The sequence below is a fragment of the Amblyraja radiata genome, chromosome 23 (assembly GCF_010909765.2).
Source record: "Amblyraja radiata isolate CabotCenter1 chromosome 23, sAmbRad1.1.pri, whole genome shotgun sequence".
Taxonomy (NCBI): Eukaryota; Metazoa; Chordata; class Chondrichthyes; order Rajiformes; family Rajidae; genus Amblyraja; species Amblyraja radiata.
The window spans coordinates 16103389-16127361 of NC_045978.1; the positions used below are offsets into that span (position 1 = coordinate 16103389).

The following is a 23973-nucleotide window of genomic DNA, read 5'->3' on the forward strand; positions in this document are numbered from 1 at the left end:
CTTCTCCCCATAACCCCTGACACTAAGGCTATCTCTGCCTTAAAAAAAATCCATACTTGGCCTCCACAGCCTTCTGTGGCAAAGAATTCCACAGATTTACCACCCTCTGACTAAATAAATTCCTCCTCATCTCCTTCCTAAAGGAATGTCCTTTAATTCTGAGGCTATAACCTCTAGTCCTAAACTCTCCCATTAGTGGAAGCATCCTCTCCACATCCACTCTCTCCAAGCCTTTCACTATTCAGTACGTTTCAATGAGGTCCCCCCTCATTCTTCCAAACTTCAGCGAGTACAGGCCCAGTGCTGACAAACGCTCATCATATGTAAACCCACTCATTCCTGTGTCTATGGAACTGGTGTGTGTCCGGGGACGGGATTTGTCTGAGTCCTTGTCAGCGATTGGTCCAGACCCCCGCGTCCCACACATCACTGGCCGGGGGAGGCAGGAGGATGGGGAGGATTTTTAAATTTACCTTTGCCGCATTTTTGTTTGCAATATTAGTTTGCTTTCACATATAGGGGCCAGCAATACACCTGGACCAGATTGCCTCAAGGGTTTATCAATTCGCCTACTTTATTTTCCAGTTGTACCCAAGAACAATTGAGTACTTTAAATTTCAAGAGGAAATCCACATTAGTGCAGTATGTCGATGACTTATTAGTGGCCAGCAAAAACGAATCAAGTAACCGTGAAGATACTGCACAATTACTAAACCATCTAGCTAATTTGGGAAATGTAGTCTCCCACTCAAAGGTACTAATGGCCCAGGAGAAAGTAAAATCTTTAGGGATCGTAATTTCGGCAACCGAAAGGAGTCTAGAGAAAAGCAGATTCGAACCCATCTGCGAATTCCCAGTTCCAACAGAAGCCAAACAAATGAGGCAATAGCTTGGCATGGTCAATTATTGTAGAGCTGCCCCAACAATGCCACTACTGAATGTGAGCTATATACTCCAATCTCCATTTAGACATGAACAGCCATGGAGTGGAGGGATATAAACCATATCTAGGCAGATTGGACAATTTAAATTGGTCTCAAGGCCTGTACCATTATCAAGGGCCAAAGGACCTTTTTATTGTGCTGTACTATTCTATGTTCTATAAAAGGAATTTCTATAACTGATTAATCAGTGAGTTATCAGCAATGCATGCCACAGAATGAAATACTGCAGGACAAATTGGGAGGAACTACTGTTAATCTTAAGGGACACTCAAGAATACGGATAACTACATGGTAAATGTTAACTGCTGGGCGTAGCAGGACATGGAACCTTATCTAGACCAGGAATTATATGTCAATTGAATTGGTAAGCTTACCCTTAGTTGTTCTATTTATAGCATACCACACATCCATTGGTTGTGTTCTAAAATGGAACACCTACACTGGCCAAACTCAGGATTACCTTTATGTCCCAACAGCTATATGATATTTGAGGGGATATGTACTTTACAGCAGTATCGCTGATTCTCAGCGCACATTGCTGCATTCTTTTGGTCTGTGTAAGTTTCTATATACAAATAACAAAACCTGGTCATATCAGATCCATGTTCTTGTGTTTATTAATCACATTCAACAAATAATTTTACAGAGAGTTTCTGCAACAGATGATCAAATAAAATTCAGTAATTAAACGACAAAGCAGCGATAGTTATGTTATATGCCCCCGGTGACTAGAAATACTACTAAAAATATATTTTTTCCCATGAAGAGATTTCCGCTGTGCAGACTGCCAGCTGTTCAGAGTTTAGACAGGCCATTTGTGTGATTGATGAAATGGACACCATAGCCCAAGCATCATCCCACTTCATGGCTCATTAAATGGGTTCCAAAATGTGAAGTGGCATCATTTTTCAGGGAGCAATATATGTCAATGGTTTACTGGGCAATTAACTGGCATGAAGGCATAAGGCTGGGAGCCATTTGCCATCCAACCCAGTCCATACTCCTGACAGAACAACAGGCGTTAATGCAGATTTGCAATACATAAGATGTGAGCACTGCTTTCCTGCTGCAATAATTGGCCTGCTGATTTTGTCACTAAACCACAAAACTAGCTCTTGTAGATCTTGTGTGGGGAAAATGGGATCCAGTTAATTGGGCAGTCAAAAATGTACCATTGTCAGCGCCTAAGTGCTTTTTTTTTATTGATTTAAGTAAAGTTGGACACAAGTGATTTTGAAAAAGTTCTTGCACATACAGCAACAGTTACTTGAGAATAGTTACATTAGGTTTTGTAATTAAATAAGACAATGCTAGAGAAAATTAAAGAATCAAGTGCTATTTACAACTATTGCACAGCACCAAATGTGCTTATGTCTGATCAAGTAACATGTCAAAGCAACTAAATCTGCAGGTCCATGCAGTATTGAAGGACAACATCTCACCAAATGATTTAGATGTCCTTAAAGATATTTAGATGTGGCCTATAAACTATTATCAGACATTTATATTGTTATCAAAATTAATAGTTATTCCGAGAGAGCAGAAGCAAATTGCTTGTCATTCCAATTAACTCCAGTAGGAGTTTACATAGACACTTAAGGGCACACTGACAATGCACAACACATACACATTTCAATTGCTAATTGCTCTTAGAGTGTGTGAATAGAGAGGAGATTTTTCACCTATATTTTCCCATAAAATTTATCAAAATAGTTTGTTCTTTAGCCAAACAGAGAAGAATTGATGATAGTCAACTATTTTCATGGAGTGCTATTCAAAAACATTTTTGCTTTTCATTCCTACAAGCTATGCTAAATTATGTCTTAACATTTTTTGTGAAACCTTCATTACAAATATGAGTCTACAATTTGAGATACATGATTATTGTGGCTTATTGAAAGGCTATTTATGATTGCTTTTCCTAGATAAAGTTGTAACATTTTAATTAAATAAGTAGAAATAAGGTATGTATTTTTCATGAAGTAAAAGATATTAAATGAATTATAAAACAGTGAACGTCAAGCGTTAATTTTCATGTGCATTGCGATAGGAACATTTTTAATGTTGTGTTTAAAAGTGAAAATGTGTTGGATTATATCAAAGGTCCATATATTGGATAAAAAAAATTAGAGCATTTCATGGAATGTGGTTACAATAGTTATTACAGATTATACATTACTATAAAACCAGCACAAGGTTTGACACACAAGAAACTAAAAAAGGTCTCAACCTGGAAAAGCCACCAGCCCATTCCTTCCACAGATGCTGCCTGACCCACTGATTTTCTCCAGCGCATTGTATTTTGTTCAAGATTTGAGCTGAAGTGATCCTGTGTGATTACATGGGATCACAGATATTTTATTTATTGTTCAGAATTCAGAAGAAATATGGGACAAGATTGAAATGGAATAGTTGGGGGATTGTAGGCTGAAGTTAAAATGACGTATTTCTGAAATAGATTGGAGCAGGGATTTTTTATGTAATTAATAAAGACTATTAATGGAAAAAGCTTCAGATTAGAAACATAGAAAATAGGTGCAGGAGTAGGCCATTCGGCCCTTCGAGCCTGCACCGCCATTCAATATGATCATGGCTGATCATCCAACTCAGGTTATTAAATACAGTGGATTGACATGAGGAAGAACAAGAAAATTTATTGGGGAATTTAAGACTCAGTTAAGCTGGATATTTTAGATCTAATTAAAATAATTTTTTGGGACACTGTATACTGATGTTAAACATTTAAAATCAAGACATACTTGGGATAGTCCTTATTGATAGTAAGTTCTTGCAAAAAGAATGAGTTGGACGTTCTTAATGCACGGACTAGAATTGATAGGCAATGGTTGATATTCATGAGTTGTGATAATGTTTTTGTCTTGTTAGAAGATGGAATAGTTCTTGGTTTGTTGAGTAAAATAGGGTTTCAATTGCTAAATGATGAGAGATTCTGAAATAAAGGCTTCTAATGTTGAATAACTGTTCTATGGCAATTTGAAAATAAAAGATTTCTTAACATTATTCTGAACTGCTTGGAAAAGCCCAGAAGAAAAGTTGATCTGAGTTTGTCTCTATTGAACTATTAGGTAGATAAATGTTTCTATATAGGATACTTAGCACATATTAACATCCGCTCGGATGTAATGAAATCAATAATTTACTTCCAATAATCTTAGACATATCAAATAAGGAAATTATTTCAACATGGGGTTTCAACTTTAACTACAGTTTTGGAGATTTTATTTTGCCAGAATATTCCCACAATGAAGGTGGTCATGCACTCCTTCTATACAATTTACAAACACTTGACTTCCCTCAAATGCTTATTCAGCTAAGCACAGTGGATACGATCACTATCAAGAGACTGATCGTTCTGTTCACAGTCATTCTCCAGCCCTCCTTCCTTTATAGCCCGGACTGTTTGAGGGCTGGTGGAATAGGACGAGGATTTAGCAATATGATTTGTGTGAGTCCCTTCGATTCCTCGAACCTTGGTATCCTGCATGTGCGCGGAGGCTCCATGTGATGGCATCTCATGTTTGACTTTCAGGTAGGCTTTGGCTTTGTGATGCCTGGGTTTGCCCTCACTGTAATCAGTCACTCGGCATTCATAAGTGCCTTCATCTGTAATCTTTATATTGGATAACCGTAGCTTGTGAGAGATATTGCTTCCAACCACCTTCACAGCCTACAGGGAATGGAAAAAACAAACAATGCTTTAAAAATAGGTTTATAAAAAACAATCTAATGAGAAATAAAGTATCATCCATTTAAGACTTGATCCTACTAACCTTCTTTGGTAATATAGCATACAATTAAATATTCAAATTTGATTCAAATAAATTAATTAATTACTTTAGATTTGATTCCAAATGGAATTGCATATTAATGGATTCCCTGTAAGACAGTTTCCAAGAACCAGCATCCCAAGTGACTTTCTTATATTTTGAGTCTGAAGAAGGGTCCTTACCCAAAACATCACCCATCCTTTTTTTCCAGAGATTCACTGAGTTACTCCAGCACGTTGTGTCTGTTATTGGTATAAACCAGCATCTACAGTTCCTTGTTTCTACTCTATTTGTATATGTCTGTGCAACATTGTTCAGTTACATAATGATATTTGCTCAACAAACAATTAAAATAAACTATTTAAGACAAAGTATTTTCTAAACGTCTTCAAATATGGCCAGGTAGGTTCCTGGAATGGCAATGTACTCATGTAAGAAGAACTTTCTTTATGTAATATCTAATCACTATTCTGAGAAACATGTAAAAGTGAACCAGACTGTGCGGGAACTATTGCATGGGTAGTATTCAGCAGGTCAAACTCTTTACAGCCTGGATGGTGAAATGGTGTTGTGATTAATATTCACACAACATATTCGCATGATAATTAATTGTGCAGTGTCTGAATGGAATTAATTTATCATAAAAAGCTGATGGTGGCCGAACTAAGGTTCTAAAAGGTTCTGAATTGTTATGTGGCAACAGATGCAGCTGTAATATTTCCACAATGGACAGAATGAAACTAAAGACAGACTATGTAAGATGGCACCAAGAAATCAAATTTCAAAGGATTTTCTACCCAAGAGGACATGAACCTCACTACCACAGCAACGTTAAATGGGGAAATACCTCCATTAAAATTGATAACAAGCTCTAAACAGAGAGTGCCTTCCATAATGTTTGGGACGAAGACACATCATTTATTTATTTGCCTCTGTATTCCACAATTTGAGATTTGTAATAGAAAAAAAAATCACATGTGGTTAAAGTGCACATCTTCAGATTTTAATAAAGACCATTTTTATACATTTTGGTTTCACCATGTAGAAATTACAGCAGTGATTATACAAAGTCCCCCCATTACAGGGCACCATTTGTTTGGGACACAGCAATGTCATATAAATGAAAGTAGTCATGTTTAGTATATGGTTGCATATCCTTTACATGCAATGATTGCATGAAGTTTGCGATTCATGGACATCACCAGTTGCTGAGTGTCTTCTCTGGTGATGTCTTGCCAGGCCTGTATTGTAGCCATCTTTAGCTTCTGCTTGTTTTTTTCTTCGGCTTATAAAATACATGCTCAATTGGGTTCAGATCGGGCGATTGACTTGGCCACTCAAGAATTGACCATTTCTTAGCTTTGAAAAACTCCTTTGTTGCTTTAGCAATATGTTTGGGATCATTGTCTTGCTGTAGATTGAACTGCCGGCCGATGAGATTTGGGGCATTTGTTTGAACTTGAGCAGATAGGATGTGTCTATACACTTCAGAATTCATGTTGCTACTACCATCAGCAGTTGTATGATCAATGAAAATAAGTGAGCCAGTACCTTCAGCAGCCATACATGCCCAGGCCATAACAACCCCATCACCGTGTTTCGCAGATGAGGTGGTATGCTTTGGATGTTGGGCAGTTCCTTCTCTCCTCCTTCTACTTTGCTCTTGCCATCACTCTGATATAAATTAATCTTCGTCTCATCTGTCCACAACACCTTTTTCCAGAACTGTGGTTACGCTTTTAAGTACTTCTTGGCAAACTGTAACCTGGCCATCTATTTTTGCGGCTAACCTGTGGTTTGCATTTTGCAGTGTAGCCTCTATATTTCTGTTCATGAAGTCATCTGCTTACAGTGGTCATTGACAAATCCACACCTGAAGAGTGTTTCTGAGCTGTCAGACAGGTGTTTGGGGATTTTTCTTTATTATAGAGAGAATTCTGTCATCAGCTGTGGAGGTCTTCCTTGGCCTGTCAGTCAACTACTAGTAAGCTCACCAGCGCTCTCTTTCTTCTTAATGATGTTCCAAACAGTTGATTTTGGTAAGCCTAAGGTTTGGCTGATGTCTCTAACAGTTTTATTCTTGTTTCTCAGTCTCATAATGGCTTCTTTGACTTTCATTGGCACAACTTTGGCCCTCATGTTGATAAAGAGCAATAAAAGTTTCCAGTTCCTTCTGGAGGCCAGGCTAAGTGCTGAGAGCTCTCTTATACCTGCATTAAGGAGGCAATTAAACTCACCTAAGCAATTACAAACACCCATGAAGCCATGTGTCCCAAACATTATGGTGCCCTGAAATGGGGGGACTATGTATAAACACAGCTGTAATTTCTACATGGTGAAACCAAAATGTATAAAAATGACCTTTAATAAAATCTGACAATGTGCACTTTAACCATATATGATTTTTTCCATTACAAATCTCAAATTGTGGAGTGCAGAGACAAATAAATAAATGATGAGTCTTTGTCCCAAACAATATGGAGGGCACTGTAGATTGAAGATTTATGGGTTGAAGTTCATACGATGTAATTTTACAGCTCTCTTATAAAGAAAATGTCACTGCCAGACAAAGGCACAGAAAAGATTGAGGCCAATACATCATTCTCTATCCATTCACCTCGAGATGCCCAGCCTCTGCTCTGCTCTTCTAACCACAATATTTGTGTGGTTGCTCCAGTTGTGTTGTTAGTCAATGGTGGTCAGTTCCTTTGATCCCAGTGAGGAGAAGGGAGGTTTTGGGATTTGCTTGGTGAGGGAGTGTAGCCTCCTACTCTTCTTGGCATTTGGATGGGGGAAAACAAGGGGTCTCTCCTTGAACCCTTGATAGATAAAATAGAAGCTGCACCAAAGACCTTGTTGGTGGTGCAGTTGCTAATGCAACACGTAGGATGTCTGATCAATATGAATGGAATGTTGTTATTATCAAAGAGGCCACATGATCAAAGTCACATAGCCTTTGCCCATTAGTTCGCTTTGCTTGTGTGCTCTTGACCTTTGCTTCTGTGTGGCCTCTCCGCTTTCTCTGAGTTGTGCACAGCACAATGTCAGCCACTAGACGGTTTACACTTTTGCACTTTTTCTGGGTGTAAACTGCACAAACACTACTTCAGACTTGAAGGAGAGCCATTTTGGCACTAGTGCAAAGTACAGGAACATTTTAGTGTCCCAAAAGTAGATTAAATTCACTTACTTGACTTTTATGTGCTTAGTGTTCATTGGGAAATTCAGTTCCTACATTTTTGCTGCGATCTTTGTTCTCACTACCATTTATATTCTGACGTGTTTGCATCAACTGGCATCAACATCAGTTCCACTCACAATGTTCAATTTCCAATGAGAATTACAGTTCATGTGTAATCACAATCAGCTTTCACTAATTCCATTTCCTCAAAACCTTGCTCGTTAAAAGTGCAACACGCAAACTGCAATTTTATCCTCAGCGTCGCTCTGACCTCCTCCAACCTGAAATACAATCTCTTTCAAATACCAAGTCTGTACCCCTGGAAGATATGAGACTCCTCCTTGCATGCAAAGCAGACCACTTCCAAAAAACGTGGTCTGCATTTATTCACTTACTACAAGTATAAGGTGCAACAGTAATTTAAAAAATAAATGGTGCCAGGATCTGGTAACAGGGGATGAAAAATATGGTTGGTATATCCCTTTTCGCGTGGTTTTTTATAATAGAGCAATTGGTTCTCTTTCTTTCTCTCTTTTCTATGGTCTATTTCTTAACTTTCTTCTCTAACTTTTTCTAATGGGCTTTTTTTTCAACACTTTCTGGCACTATCACGACTCTTTCTCACTTTCCTTACTTCCTTTATTTCTACCTTTCTTAAAGCTCAAAAAATGAAGGGTACAACAAATGTAATAAGATATATGTGGTGTGTACTACTGTAACTTATTGTACTTCTAATAAATAAATAAAGAAATAAAAAACAAAAACAAAAAAACCCAAGTCTGCTTTGCCCTAAATGGTATAAAATAGGATCACTCACAGCATCCCAGCCTCATGAGCAGGCCGTGGCTCCTGATCTCGACTCCATCTTATCATTTGCGGCTCACTATTCACTGATGCATTGGGGAGCCGTGGGGGTCAGCCTGACTTCACACTCAAGGAGACCCCGTCAACCTTTCCTTTGACTGACAGGAGCAAGTAGAGGAAGCATTTCCCACAGGGTACACTAGCCATGTCTTTTGTGATCAACCTGGTGCCTTCCTGCCCCATAAACAAAGAACATGCCTCTTGCAAGCACCTTTCTTCAACAATGTGACCAAATCTTGCTCATTCTTTGGTTTGGTAGTCCTCGAGGCTTGTATTGAAGAGAGGTGAGCAACACACTGACAATGACTGTTGGAGAATGAACCATTTAAATCACAATGCAATGGAGCTTTCAGCTTTAGGAAAAACTGGTTCTTCTATGAATGAATAGGACCAGAAATTATTTGGGCCAAGATGGTTGAAAATTGCCCCAAAGATTAATTTTGATAATTGCACAACATTTATGCCATTTGAACGAGCTCAATACCAGAATAGCTTTGCCCAGGGATAGGAAATGTTTGCACCAAGCACATCATAGAGTCATTCAGCACATGAACAGACTCTACAGCCACCATCTCCATGCTGACTGGGAAATACCGTATCTACATGTACTAATGCCATTTACAAGCACCTGGTCTTTAGCCTATTATGCCTTGGTGATTCAAGCGCTCATCCAGCCATTTACATGTGTGAGTACCGATCCCTACCATCTTCTCCAGCATTGATTGCAATTACCCTCTGGGTAAAATAGTTCTTCCTTAGATCCATTCTAAACTTCTTATTTTTCACCTTAAACCTATGCTCTCTGGTCCTTAACATGCAATGTTTCTTATTATCTACTTATTATTTTGCACACATTTATCAGTTCCTCTCACAGCCTCCTCCACACCAAGAAAGCAAATCAAACCAGTCTCTCCTGCTAACTAAAACTTTCCATCATAGGCAATATCCTTGTGACTCTCGTATGCACCCTCTCCAATGCGATTACAATGTTAATGACTGGTGTCAACTCTCTTAAAAACGCAGACAGCATTATTTAATGTTGTGCTCATGCAACATTCCTCTAAGGCAGCAATGCTTCTTTCTTCCAGTATTTCTAAACCAACAATTCATTCACCAGAGCTCCAGAGATGTGGACCCAATATGTATCTTGTGAACTATTGACTAGTGGTTTCATCTCATAATTGTCACGTTTAGTTTTAATTGTAGTTTTAGAGCTACAGTGCAAAAAGAGGCCCTTTGGCCCATCGAGTCCGCAGCGATCAGTGATCCCCGCACATTAACAATCATATACTAGGGACAATTTTTTAACATATATACCAAGCCAATTGACCTCCAAACCTGTACATCTTTGGAGTGTGGGAGGAAACCAAAGATCTTGGAGAAAACCCACGCAGGTCTCGGTGAGAACGAACAAACTCCGCACAGACAAGCACCCGTAGCCAGGATCGAACCCGGTTCTCTGGAGCTGTCAGCGCTGTAAGGCAGCAGCTCTTCCGCTGCGCCAGTGTGCCACCCCTATATTTTCATATAGCCTTCCAATACCGAGCACATGTACCCACCTTGTCAAATTAGTTGGGCCCATGTAGCTTTGCAGAAAACATTGCAAAGTTTAAAAATCTACTACAAATAAGCCTGGACCTCAGTTTATCTGCATTAATCTTATATGCCTCTATATTAAGTTCCATAAAGGTCACTTCAAGGTGCCTTGCTTTATAAGATTTGTGCTGGACGTTTATGTGCGGATCTTTAAAATGTTCCCTGCGTCCTCATAATTTTGATAAATCTCTGACCTCAAGCAGGCAAACCACAGTTCAGAGGTAATAAAATATATAATGAGCCAAGTAAACAGATCAATGTGAACTTACCCCAAACTCATTAGCTTCTCAGCTAAATCAATTTAAACGCATTGTCTGCCACCAATAAAATTAATTCACTGTATTCAGCTTCTGCCTGGAAAGATATTAAATCCAAGCTCTTCAGGTTGTTGAAGCTGTGAAGTGATGGGGGATTTTGAGAGCCCTGCCTGTTGATAATAAGATAGCTCATTTCACGGTGCTTTTTTTAAATTATCTGGCAACACACGATGTTCAGCACATAATGCGTTGGAGAATTAAAAGGTGCTGAAAAGCAAGAATGAGTCTTTGTAGTGATTTTACTAACGCAAGACGGTCCATTGAAATGAAATAAATGTTTCCTTTCATTCCTATTGAGTTTAGGTAAAGTTCAGAAATTCACAGTAGGTTTTCTGTCGTTATATAATTCTGTTTTCTGTGTTAAAATTAACATTGTTTCTTGAAGACATTCAATTATTCACATCTTTGTATTAGCTTGAACTTCAGTTCGCCATCGGTTTTCAGACGTGCACGCAGGTTGTTAAATTAGCATTAGAGCACTGCATTTATTGTCACGTCTCCATATATCAGACAATATTAGCACAGGTTGAAAACCGCACAAAGGAAAATGTATCCATGTCATTCAAAATAACGGTTTAGCTTATCCCAAAGCCTTAGAATGAGGCAAATGTAACCACTGCAGCTATTATCATTCATGTACATGAAGAATGGAGTTACAAGTATTCGGGATATCTGAAGGGAATTAATAAGCTGGGTTCTGCAGACATCCAAATCATTGCACCGGTACATTTGTATACTCTGCACAACCATTGGACATTATCACACTTCTGCTGGCACACTGTACAAAAAAGAGCAGAGAGACACTGGAGAAAGTGCAAATGAAGAGTTTATAGATGTGACATGTATGTTGAGAGGTTATTCCTTTTATAAGACAGAGCAAACTGAGTCTCTATGGAAAAGCCGAGAACTGATCAAAATAGGTTTTCTAAAGTTATGAAGAAGTCTTACAGGAGAGATCTAGAGAAGAAATTTCCGCAAGTGGGGAAATCTTAAGTTCGAGGTTGGATGCAAGATGGTCACCTATGAATCCAATAAAAATAATCAGGACCTCCCACGCAACCACGGGGCATGCAACAATTGTCCTTTCACTTCTTTCGTTCCCACCACCCAGGAACCCAAACAGTCCTTTCAGGTAATGCAGCGATTGACGTGCACTTTTTCCAGTCTAGTGTACACCACTCAGTGTTCACAATGTGGCTTCCTCTACAGTGGAGAAATCTAATGCAGATTAGGTGATCGCTTTACGAAGTTCGCAGCAGCAACTCCGAGCTTCCCATTGCCAGCCACTTTAACTTGTCATCCCATTCCCACTCTGACCCATCTGTCTGAGGCCTCCAGCCCCGTAATGTATAGCCCAATGCAAGCTTGAAGAACACATCTCACTTTTCTATCAGTGCAGATTGCAGCCTTCTGAACTCAACACCAAATTCTCTACCTTTAGATAGTTCACCCCTCCTTTATATCAGTTTCAGAACTGTTCATTCTAGTCTGAGATTCACCTATGATCTTTGATCTTTCTAGTCATATAGCCTGGTCAGCTGGCCTGTCCCCAACATAGTTATTAGCAACTCATTACCCACACAAAGAAGCAAATCTGATTTTAAATGCCATATTCATTCATTTGGTCTCCCTGATCAGAGATATTACCTTTGTTTTACCCATCATCCTCCACCTCTCCAATACTGAAATCAGAGTTATCTTTTACTTTTCCTAGTTCTGATGAAGCATCTCTGACGAAAAAATGGCCATTGATGAAGGCCAGTGCTTACCCTTATACATAACATTTACATGTTGTAGAGCCAGGCAATTGATTTGATCTCCACTCTAAATCCTCCGAGGGCACTTCAAATTGAAAACTCCTCCAAAGGGCCCTGGCGGGTTCGTACTACCATCTACTGTTCCAGCACTGATGGGCACAAGCAGCAGGTGTAACTTTGGGCAGTGCATGCCCTTTGAATATGTCAACTCTCATGGTTGGGCTATGCATTCAGGTGTGCAGTATCTTGGCATGTGCCAGAAAGCTGCAGATTCAGCCTAGTGCCTGCACAAAATTCAAACAGAGAAGGAACCAAGCTAAAAATACAGTGTACTCAACATTGAATTGCAAGATGCAGTTTTTCCTCCACACAACCCCCAATAATCTGGAACCAAACTTTAAACTTCTCCATCTCATCTCCTTACTTTCTTTTTAACACTTACAGTATCTCTTTGGCCAAACTTCTGATCATTCTTCTGCCGTCTTGGCTTGGGATAACAAGCAGCTTGGAACATTTTACTACATTCAAGATGCTATGTAAATTCATGTTGTCAATGTTGTTATTCTAAATGTGTCCTGCAGATGCTTACTGTCACCAATTTTCTGTAATAATGTGCCAAATCTAGCTTATGCATTTCAGAGTAATGTTACTGCAGCACAGCAAATGGTTCATATTATTACTATATGAAAACGCTGCATAATATAGATAAATCCATTGTTGAATCAAATGAATAAATTATGCAGTTCACAAGCTTCATAATTTGCTTTGACATTTCAATTGATTAAATAGAATATATGCAATCACTGAATATATGGGCAATATATTCTCAAATTGAAATTATAAAATATATATATTATAGTGTACTTTACTTGACCATTTTGTTAATAGACAGATATGCCCTGTGAAAACTTAATTTGAAGCTTTTTCTATAAACACGATATCAAGGATTTAATTTTGCTGTTTGCATTATTCTACGGAGAGGGTCCCCAAAGAGAATATATGTTTCTCTTAATGGCTAAGCAGTCGAAGGGAGCACGGTGTGATGGCGGAGCAGCAGAGGAATGGAGCAGTGTGCGTGCGCTGGCTGGGTTCTACTTCCCGCACACAAGGCTGAACGGTGGCTGTGTGAGGCGAGGGTTGCCACCTCCACGAGTCGATGTGTCCAGATTGATTTGTCAGAGGAAAAACTACACATAATTACAATCAAGCCATCCACAGAGTACAGATACATGATAAAGGGAATAACATTTAGTGCAAGATAAAGTCCAGTAAAGTCCGATTCAAGATAAATGCTGTTGCTGAGAAGAGGTTTGAAAGGGTGGATCGATTGTAATGACAATGAGTGATTGCAGATCTACTTCTGGGATCAACATGCCGAGAGTTGCCTGACTTGGCCACCATCTTGCACACTCTGCTCAGCATAGGGATTAATTAGATCGGGTGCCTCTCCAAGTGTCCGAGCATGTGGATTGGATGTAGCTTGCAGCAGCATGGAGTGCCAGACGAGGGTATCAACAACATCACCTGGTGAGGCCAACCCTGCAAATCCAACCCAGTGCTCCTGCCAAGACAATGGACCTTTATGGCCAAGTTAAGACTCAACATGTTTTTAACAAATTTAAACATGAAGGGTACAAGATGGCGCCGGAAACGTGGCGACTCTTGTGAACTGTCTCAGTGTAATCTATTATTTTATACTCTTGTACTTAAGTATGATTGTGCCCATGTATAGTAAGGTTTTTACTGAACTGTACGCAATTTCACTCTTCCAAACAATTAGGAACCAATGAGTGTAGGAAAGAACTGCAGATGCTGGTTTAAATCGAAGGTAGACACAAAATGCTGGAGCGCGACAGGCAGCATCTCTGGAGAGAAGGAATGGGTGATGTTTTGGGTCAGTCTGAAGAAGGGTCTCGACCCGAAACGTCTTTCATTCCTTCTCTCCAGAGATGCTGCCTGTCCCGCTGAGTTACTCCAGCGTTTTGTGTCTACCTAGGAACCAATGAGTGTATCATTGAACCATTGATTTTAAAATCACACAAACTCATTGGTTCCTATTAGTTTGGATGTTTTCCAATGACCTTTTATTTGGAATTCTTGGTCATGATTCAAAAGCAGAATAGATTCATCCAAAGCAAATGCATTTCAACTGCCCGTCTGAGTTCATGATTTTAACACTCAACGTGACATTTCAAAATCCAACAATCACCCTTACAGTTGAAAAAAGTTCAGGTAGATTAGGGTTTAGGGATAGTTTAGGAAGGGCCGCAAAATGACGCAGTTGTAGAGTTGCACCCTTACACTGCCAGAGAGCCGGGTTCAATCCAGACTATGGCTTTGTATGGAGTTTGTACATTCTCCCTGTGACCGTGTGTGTTTTCTCTGGGTGCTCCGGTTTCCTCTCACACTCCAAAGACGTACAAGTTTGTAGCTTAATTGGCTTTGGCAACATTGTAAATTGTTCCTAGTGTGTAGGAAAGTGTTAGTGTGCTGGGTGATCGCAGGCCGGTGTGAATTAGGTTGGCCGAAGGGCCTGTTTCCGTGTTGTATCTCTAAAGCCTAAAGAGCAAGTTAAAATATCTTATGGAAATATAGATTTGAGTCAAGGGGCAGAATTGTCAGCTTTTACTTTTCATGTTTAATATTCCTCCACTGTGTAAGCAATTCCAAAAATACCCACTAGAGGGTAGCAAGGTATTGCAGATCACATTGCATTGTCCAGCTTAGTGACGACAGTGATGTACACCCGGATGTCCTCCCCCAACTGCACACCCCAACTGCCCAGGCGCGGCTGATGGTCCCTATTGTGACGCCAGAGATCCCCGTTGTAACGCGAGTACAAATGGCAATCTCAAAATGGTGGCTGATCCGGCAACCCTCCCCCAACTGCACATGCGCGGATACCGGGCACGGCAGTCCTCCCCCAACTGCGCAGGCGCAGCTGATGGAGTCGGCAAGTGGGAGCACAGCTGGCCCGAGGGGTATAAAGAAAATTAAAGTTTTCAAAGGGAATTACTTTGTCAAATCGAACAAAACTTGCTATTGCACATCCCTGGGAAATGGTGAGTAAGGTGGGCCTAAAATTGTTGTGCTATCGTGTACCGTTTTGGCTATATTTCGGGAACATACAAACAAATATATATACAAATATATATACATACAAGATGAGAGTTTTAGTTATATATAGATTTCATTTTTATTTTACGCTTTAGGAATTGTAGATCACTTTTTCTACAAATCCTACCATTGCGTTTCAATATTTGGGGAATATGATTACCCTCAAACTCCTTGTCCATGATGCAAGCAAAGGAAATTTTAACTCAAATCCTGGGAAATTTGTTCACAGGCAATTTTCTTTGGCACCAATTATGCAGGGTCAAGCAGCATAATGCTTACATTGATGGCCATTGGCAGAGCACCATCATTATATATGGGTAAGAGTGACGGTGCACTATGGAAAGAATAATAGGAAGCAGCAATTTTTTTTTAAATGCTGATGCTGGAAGCATCCTCAGTAAGTCAGGCAGCATCTGTGGAAAGAGAAAGAGTTCATGTACTGATGAAGGGTCCTAGACGTGAAACATTTGCTGTATGGTCTGCTGAGTGTTCACAGCGTTTTCTGATTATATCGCTAATAAAGTTCACTTGGGCTAGGAATTTTTCAAGTTCCTGAAGAATGTATCAAATAAGCGGTGCTTCAGGGCCAATTGATTTTTATTTTGAGGGATGATTGTTGCACAGGACATCCAAGACTGCTACATTTAATACACCTGACGCCTTCAATCGCTCTGCCTTTTCAACGGAACAGAGGAAAACCAGGTCGGGCTGGATGATGAGAGAGGTGGTACTCATAGCTGTAGGGGTAGTGTTGAAGTATTGTGTGATAGTTGCAAATGGGACTGTGAGGGCTGGGTTGTGGCAATATGAGGGTGTTGCATTGAGATGTTTGAGGTTGGGAACTATGATGTTATCTTTTGGGCTGCAATAGTCAAATAGGAAAACAAAAAGTGATCTATTCAAGTAAATGTAAAGCACAGCTGTGCTGTGAAAACTCCAAGGAAATAACCTAGAATTGTTTTGTTCTGTGTTACATCAAGAAACATTAGCTGCTTACAAAAGGATAATATGTTAGAATGTGTGAGGATAAAGAGCAGAAGGTAGAAACATCAGAACATTGAAAGCAACCAAACTAGTCATTCAGACTCCAGGCTGTTAGCTCAGTGCAGACTGGGTATCAGAGGAACAATGGTACACAGTAACAATCAGCTCAACTGGGGATCTGTGAGTGAACCAGTGGTTATAATAATAGTAGGAGTACGATAGTATTTGTAGAAGGAAAAAATGCACAGAACTGGACAGAGTTATTTGGTTAGTGGATTCTCGCTGCCTGCCTTGTTGTAACCTGTATGATCAGAAAACATGGACAGGCAGATTGAAAAGTTCCTTAAGAGAATGAGGTTATGATTGTGTTTGGGAACAGATACTTCAGGGTGGAAGGACAGTGGTCATGACCGGGGAATGTGTCAAGATTTATTGCCCATGGGGGAGCAACAACCATGGATACATTCATCCCTGTTCTTTGCAATTGGCGTTCTGAAGAAATTGGACCATATAGCACAAAGAATTGTACGATATGGTCTGCAGAATTTCTAGTCCATTGTAATATAAAGGGAACCATCATTAAAAGTATAGATGAGCAGAAAGACTAAGTAATTATTAATACCACCTGCTGACGAAATACATTCCTCCTAATCTCCTTCCTCAAGGAACATCCTTTGATTCTGAGGCTATGGCCTCTGGTCTTCGACTAATCCCACTAGTGGAAACGTCCTTTCCACACCCACTATATCCAAGCCTTTCACTATTTGGTGATTTTCAATGAGGTTTCCCCTCATCCGTCTAAACTCCTGCCTCAGCAAGACTTCTGGTCTCTGTAAGTTAGTGTCACTGCTTTATCCCTGAACACACTGTGAATAGGGAACAAGCAATAGTTCTCCCTGAGACCAGGGCGGGAGATCAGGATAAAAGTCAGCATGAAGCATAAATGCATGCTGAAATGGATCTCTGTGGGGCAAGGGAATATGTGGCCTGCTGGCTATATTATTATTTTACATCAATGGAGAGCTGAGTTACAGCTTCACACTGTGGCAGTGTGATTAAGCTCCCGGCAATGTAAGTACCTGAGGCGATCAGCTGGAATATTTCAGACAGGCTTTACTGAGTCTCAGCAGGTAGAGGGGAGCTGGTGCTTTAAGGCCGGCTTGGCAGACAGTGTCTGCATTTACCTGCAGAGAATCACGAGCTTCTGACAAACCCCCACTACTGAGAACGGCAGCATGATTAATATTCACTAACACTGGAGGAGCACAGGGCTGTGAACACATAAAACCCTATTGGCATCAAAGCCTCTTCAAAAAGGTAATAAATGGCCACACTCTGATTAAAACTGATTTTGCCTGAATGCATGGTCTAGTTCTTGCATTTACAGTTATATGTACCATTGCACTCTCTACCACAGCTGCTAAAATCTGCGGTAACCATACCATCACAGGCCCACCACCTGCTGCCATTACTCCAGGCATAAAACACTGGAGTAACTCAGCGGGTCAGACAGCATCTCTGGAGACTAAAGGTACACAAAAATGCTGGAGAAACTCAGCGGGTGCAGCAGCATCTATGGAGCGAAGGAAATGGGTGACGTTTCGGGCCGAAACCCTTCTTCAGACTGATGGGGGGTGGGGGGGAGAAGGAAGGAAAAAGGGAGGAGGAGGAGCCCGAGGGCGGGGGGCTGGGAGGAGACAGCTTGAGGATAAAGGAAGGGGAGGAGACAGCAAGGGCTAGCAAAATTGGGAGAATTCAATGTTTATGCCAACCGGACGCAAGCAACCCAGGCGGAATATGAGGTGAATCAGATTTGAATATCTCTGGAGACTAACTCGTTTTAACCTCGCCCACAGCTAACAATGGCCTATTTCCTTTATCATCGCTACTTTTTTTGCATATCTTTCATTCGTTTATTCTATATCTCTCCATATCTCTCATTTCCTTTCTCCTGACTCTCAGTCTGAAGAAGGGTCTCGACACGAAACATCACCTAATCCTTCAAATTCCTTCCCGCACATTACTCCAAGCACAGCGGGTTGTGCATGAGGTTAACTTTCCCCCCCTCACTGGCTTCTGCCGACATCATGAGGAGTGTCTGAGGAATGCAGGTCATTTCTCCGTTCACTGGGAGAGAACAGCAACTTACTCCAGGGCACCGACACAACACATGGTTCATCTTTAATCGAAGAGAGACAACAGCACCTATTCCCTTTCTCCAGAGATGTTGCCTGACCCACTGAGTTACTCCAGCATTTTGTGTCTATCTTCTGTGGAGGAGACTCCATCTCCTTCCTAACCCAGGACCCACATTACAGTCTGAAGAAGGGTTTCGGCCCGAAATGTTGCCTATTTTCTTCGCTCCATAGATGCTGCGGCACCCGCTGAGTTTCTCCAGCACTTTTGTCTACCTTCGATTTTCCAGCATCTGCAGTTCCTTCTTGAACCCACTATACACAATGTGGACCAGGGCAGATTAAAAGTAGCACAAGCTGAGAACGTAGCAGATAAAAATAAATTATGTCTTAAGAGTTTTCAGTTGTTCTAAATTTCCGCTCAAATCTCCTGTTGGAATCAAGTTTGATCAGATTTGAATTTTCAATCAGGGTGCCACCAATAACTAACAAAATGCCAAACTGACAGCGTTCCACCAAGGGAAGAAGGAAGCTGCCGGTGATAACAGATAATGAGTGTCAGACATCCATATTTCTTTGTACAGGGATGTTACTCGTTAGGAAGAGGTTTCACTCTGGGCATGGGGTGGAGAGGGATCAGCAGCCCACTGGAAGCACAGACACAGAGTACTTTTAAGACCACAATTGGCATCTGCCACAACCGCTGTCCAGGATCTGTGAGTTAGGCGTAGAAAGAGAGAGAGGAAACTGCAAAAGTGAGTGAGAGAGTGAGCAAGTGACAGTGAGCGAGTAAAGGAGAATGAGTGAAAAAGTGAGAAAGAAGAATATGAGGGGAAGAACATGTGTGAGATAAAACGAGAACTGATCAGAATTTATGCTTCCCTTTTCACGGGGAACCGTTTTTAGAACCGTAATATAGCCATCAGTGTTCTGACATTTATGAGGTGATATTTTCAGTTGAATCGAGTTATTGATTTTAAGCACTTCTTGGTACCAACTCAGAAGTGGACTGGTCTCAATCCTGTATTTCCTTTCAAGGGATGTGATTTCAGCCTCCACCCAATGCGGTGAACAACACAAACCCTTTTAAAGGAATCATGCTACAATGTGCTTCTTCTTTCGATGTTTAACACCTCAGCTTTAAATGGGGATTCGAGAACCCCAATTAGTTGTTCATAACTCACCTGGGCTCAAAGGAAATCAGAGTTTATGCATTGTTTCAGACTTGTTTCTCAGATGAACATTTGACACAATACAGATAGGTGCAAATGAAATTGATTCGAAACTCCTTTATTGGACTGTTCTGCTTTCTTCCTAATGTGCAGGTTAATCTTTGTAGATTGGTATAAACTGGAGATGTAATAGGATAAAATAACAGATATCGTTAATTATAGTTGGTTGCTGAAACTTACGCTTATTTTTGTTGCATCCTTTGTGGATTCCTCATGAGCAGGAACTTTCATCTGTTAATATAAAATAAATAGAGATGATATGTACACTGAAGGTTACAGTTCAGAGAAAGAGAGGGAGGGAGAGTAAGAGAGGGGGGGGGGAGAGAAAGGAGAGATAGAGAGTGTGTGAGAGAGAAAAAAAAGAGACAGACAGATATTCCGACATAACAAACATAAAGTTGCATACAATTTTCACCAAAAGCCACTAATGTTAATCGAAGAGAAACAATCTCGGCCCTCTAATTGGTCTGTATAATAGTTCTCTGAAGTTAGTCCTCGTTAGGCTGACTGCTTTTTGTGTGACAGTACATGCTGGATTTTCACATTTTTAGAATTCTAATTTGATGTTATACTTTTTTCCGTTATTAGTTTATTAGTTGATTGATCACAAAACCAAAACAGAAGGGAGTGGTGATGGAAGAAAATTGTGGATAAATGTAGCCTAATTTTTAATTACCAGCACCTTTTTGTCTACGATAAAAAGCGTTGATTAGGTTGACTGATGTAGTTTATTTACATAGTGGAAGAATACTTTGACCTTTTTTCCACACTTCACATGCTAAATAAAAAAAATAATGTGTTTAAGAAGGAACTGCAGATGCTGGAAAATGGAAGGTAGACAAAAATGCTGGAGAAACTCAGCGGGTGCAGCAGCATCTATGGAGCGAAGGAAATAGGCAACGTTTCGGGCCAAAACCCTTTTTGCTGCTTTCCACAAGCAGTGACACATCCAGAAATGTAGATGTCAAAAGTGTCCCACAGAAAGATTTAAGCTGTTTATCACTGACTCCCAAAAGACTGCATGGTAGAGGTCTTTCCATGTATCTAGTGTATTAATTAAAGCCAATCATAATAATATTAATATTAATCACTTTACATTTAAGGGAGCAGATCTTGCCCACTTTGTCAGAGATTAGTATAAAGACCAACTAAAGGGATTAGTGCATTTATCGCAGTGCAGTACCTTCGTTCTGTGGGAAGTGACTCACCCGAAGGAAAATCTCACCCCTTGTCTGGTCATCAATTAAATGGAATGCTCAGATTAAACATCCGCATTAACTAAACATCGCAAGCCACAAATTTACATTGAGCAAATAATCTCAGACAAAAAAAAGCCTGATGTGCTCTTTAACACAAGCACAGCTAGGACAGAATCCTGGAAATACGCAACATGTCAGCGAGACAGTTCATCAAAACTGTTGGGAAAATCTGAAAAAGTCGATGCAAGGAACAACATTGTGGAAATCTACTGTAATCGGTGTTCCCGATGAAGGCTCCTGTACATCGGCGAGACCGAGCATAGATTTGGCAGCTGTTTTGTTGAACACTTGCACTCAGTCCACCAAGCCCTGCTGGATCTCCTGGTTGCTAAACATTTTAATTCCCCTTCCCACTCCCACACTGATCTTTCTGTCCTGGACCTCCTCCATTGCCAGAGTGAGACCCCACGCAAAATGGAAGAAAAGCACGTCATATTTTGCTTGGGTAGCAGTATGAACGTTGAATTCTCTCATTTTAGGTAACTTGTAAACACTCCCCTCCCCCTTTCCTCCATTAAAAGGCGGTTAACCAATTCCACAGTTCACAACAATGGATCCCTTTTGGGATCACACCGTCCCTAGCCTTCATTTGGCCTATCTATTGCTTGCCCTGAATTGTCCTAGTCCTTTCTTGCTTCCAGTTCCTCCCCACTACAATCAGTCTGAAGAAGGGTCTTCACCCAAAACGTCATCCATCCATTTTCTCCAGAGATGCTGCCTGACCCACTGAGTTACTCCAGCATTTAAAGAAAAACTGGCGTAACTTGGCTCAGTGAAATTTCTGATTTCCTGTATATTTAATCCAGTGACAAATTCTGCTGAAAATAAACTGCTGATGAATAAACAAAGAAGGGTCTCGACCCGAAACGTCACATATCCATGTTCTCCAGCGATACTGCCTGACCTGCTGACTTTGTGCCTTCTGTGTATTAACCAGCATGTGGAGTCCTTTGTTTCTGTGAATGGTTACAGTATATTGCATCATTAATACAAGTTTTCCTTTCTTTCTTAAACACGTTAATATCTATGAGGAGCTCTCTGCAGCAAGCATTTTTGAAGCTAGTACTGTCATATTTTTTCCCACAGAGCCCCAGCCTACTTTGACCAGGGAGTTGTTTTGCTGATTTTCTGTGCATTCTGCTTTTATGCTTAGATGCCTCATATCTGCAGTGGAGACCAGAACTCACCAATAGTAGCCCAGCTACTTCAAAATAAGCCAGAGACTGTGAATAGTTTGCACTTGAGGCTTGGGATAAGTATTCTGCTTCACAAAACCTTTTCCACTTGTCCACTGGGAGGAAGTCCAACACACTGATAGATGAATCAACAATCACTGTTCTGTACATGTCCTTAGCACGACTGTGGCATAGTGTACTTTCTACTTTAACGTTCTTTATATTTCTTCTAAGCAGACATCTCAGGCTCCCCCTGCAACCGTTCTTTGCCTTCTCATTTCATTTTTCTAATTTTTACTGAAATTCTGGCCACCCAAATTCCTTTCCATGCTGGATGACTACAAAACTGGCTGTTTTCCTCCGCTATATTTGTTTACTAATCTATCTATCCCTTTCCTCAAAAGTGCTACTGTGGAGCTTTCTCCACACATCTCCAACTTCTATTTTCCCCCAGGGTATTTAAACACATAGAAACCTCACAAATCAGGCATATATTGGGTGAATGCACACTTTTCTTTCCAGGGTAGGGGAATTAAGAACTAGAAGGTATAGGTGGATGGTGAGAAGGGGAAGATAGAGGAATCTTTGGGGCAGTTTTTTCCATATAGGTGGGTTTATGAAATGAACTGCCGGAGGAGGTAGGTGACACAGGTACTATACAACATTTAACATACATTTGGACAGGTACATGAATAGGAAAGGTTCAGAGGGATATGGGACCAATGCAGGCAATTAGGACTTTCTTAGATTTGGCAGCTTAATCAGCGTGCAGAGTGAGACTGAAGGGTCTGTTTCCGTGCTGGTTGTATCAGGATGCATCTTCCTTGCAGATCCTTGTGTAGATCTTTTCAAAGAGATTTTAAACTCAGCTCCAACCAAGGCAAATAACAATGGCTTAAATTCTGACCATCATTTGTGAATCCTACTTTACATGGTAAAGTTCATTGGTGAGATTCATTGGTGCTTGGAATTAAATATTAATCATGCCCAGTTTGAGGATTCTGCTGAGTATGAGCAAGCATATCCAAGATATACAGCCAGTTGTTTTTATTAGACCTATGTGAAAATATAGAGAGCTGAGAAAATGATTTCTCCTTGAGGTCCAAATGAATATTGAATTTGATCTGATTAATCTGATCTGATCTGATATTATCTGATCTGCTTTTAATTAATATTCAAATGTTTAAAATTGAACCTAACAATTTAAAATTTCTCTGTTGTTAATCCTGTTTTGTAATGTCTTTTAAAAAATGATGCCGTGATTTGTTTCTGAAATGTGCCATGTAGATAAAATTTAAACAGCAAGTAAATAAATGGGATGGCAGCAAGTTCAAGCCTGAAATGGCCCATCAATCCTGCACCTTTCACAGTTCATGTATCTCAGTCACAAGCACCTCTGCCCATTAACTCAACACTGACTTCCTGAATGGCATTTGAATCAAATGTAATTATTAATATCCCCTGAGCCTCAATCTCTTCTTTGCCTGTCTGTGATCACTTCCTGCAATCTACTGAATCTAATTGATCCAAGATTCACTACCTCCCTCTCCGTCCCCAACTATTCCTTCTATCTTATCTTTATAATTAAAAGTCTCATCTTGACCACTTCCTGTCTGCGCTGTAT

General features: G+C 40.3%; 1 protein-coding gene across 1 annotated transcript in view; it reads right to left on the reverse strand.

The window, feature by feature from the left end:
- Window positions 1-3520: 3520 nt before the first annotated feature.
- Window positions 3521-23973, reverse strand: part of vstm2l (V-set and transmembrane domain containing 2 like) — an 80125-nt gene continuing 59672 nt past the window's right edge. Inside the window, exons 3-4 of the mRNA XM_033041614.1 lie at window positions 20096-20146; window positions 3521-4632 (exon numbers count right to left, since the gene is read on the reverse strand). Coding sequence (XP_032897505.1) covers window positions 4276-4632; window positions 20096-20146 — 408 coding nt within the window. The 3' untranslated portion in view covers window positions 3521-4275. The remainder of the gene's footprint in view (window positions 4633-20095; window positions 20147-23973) is intronic.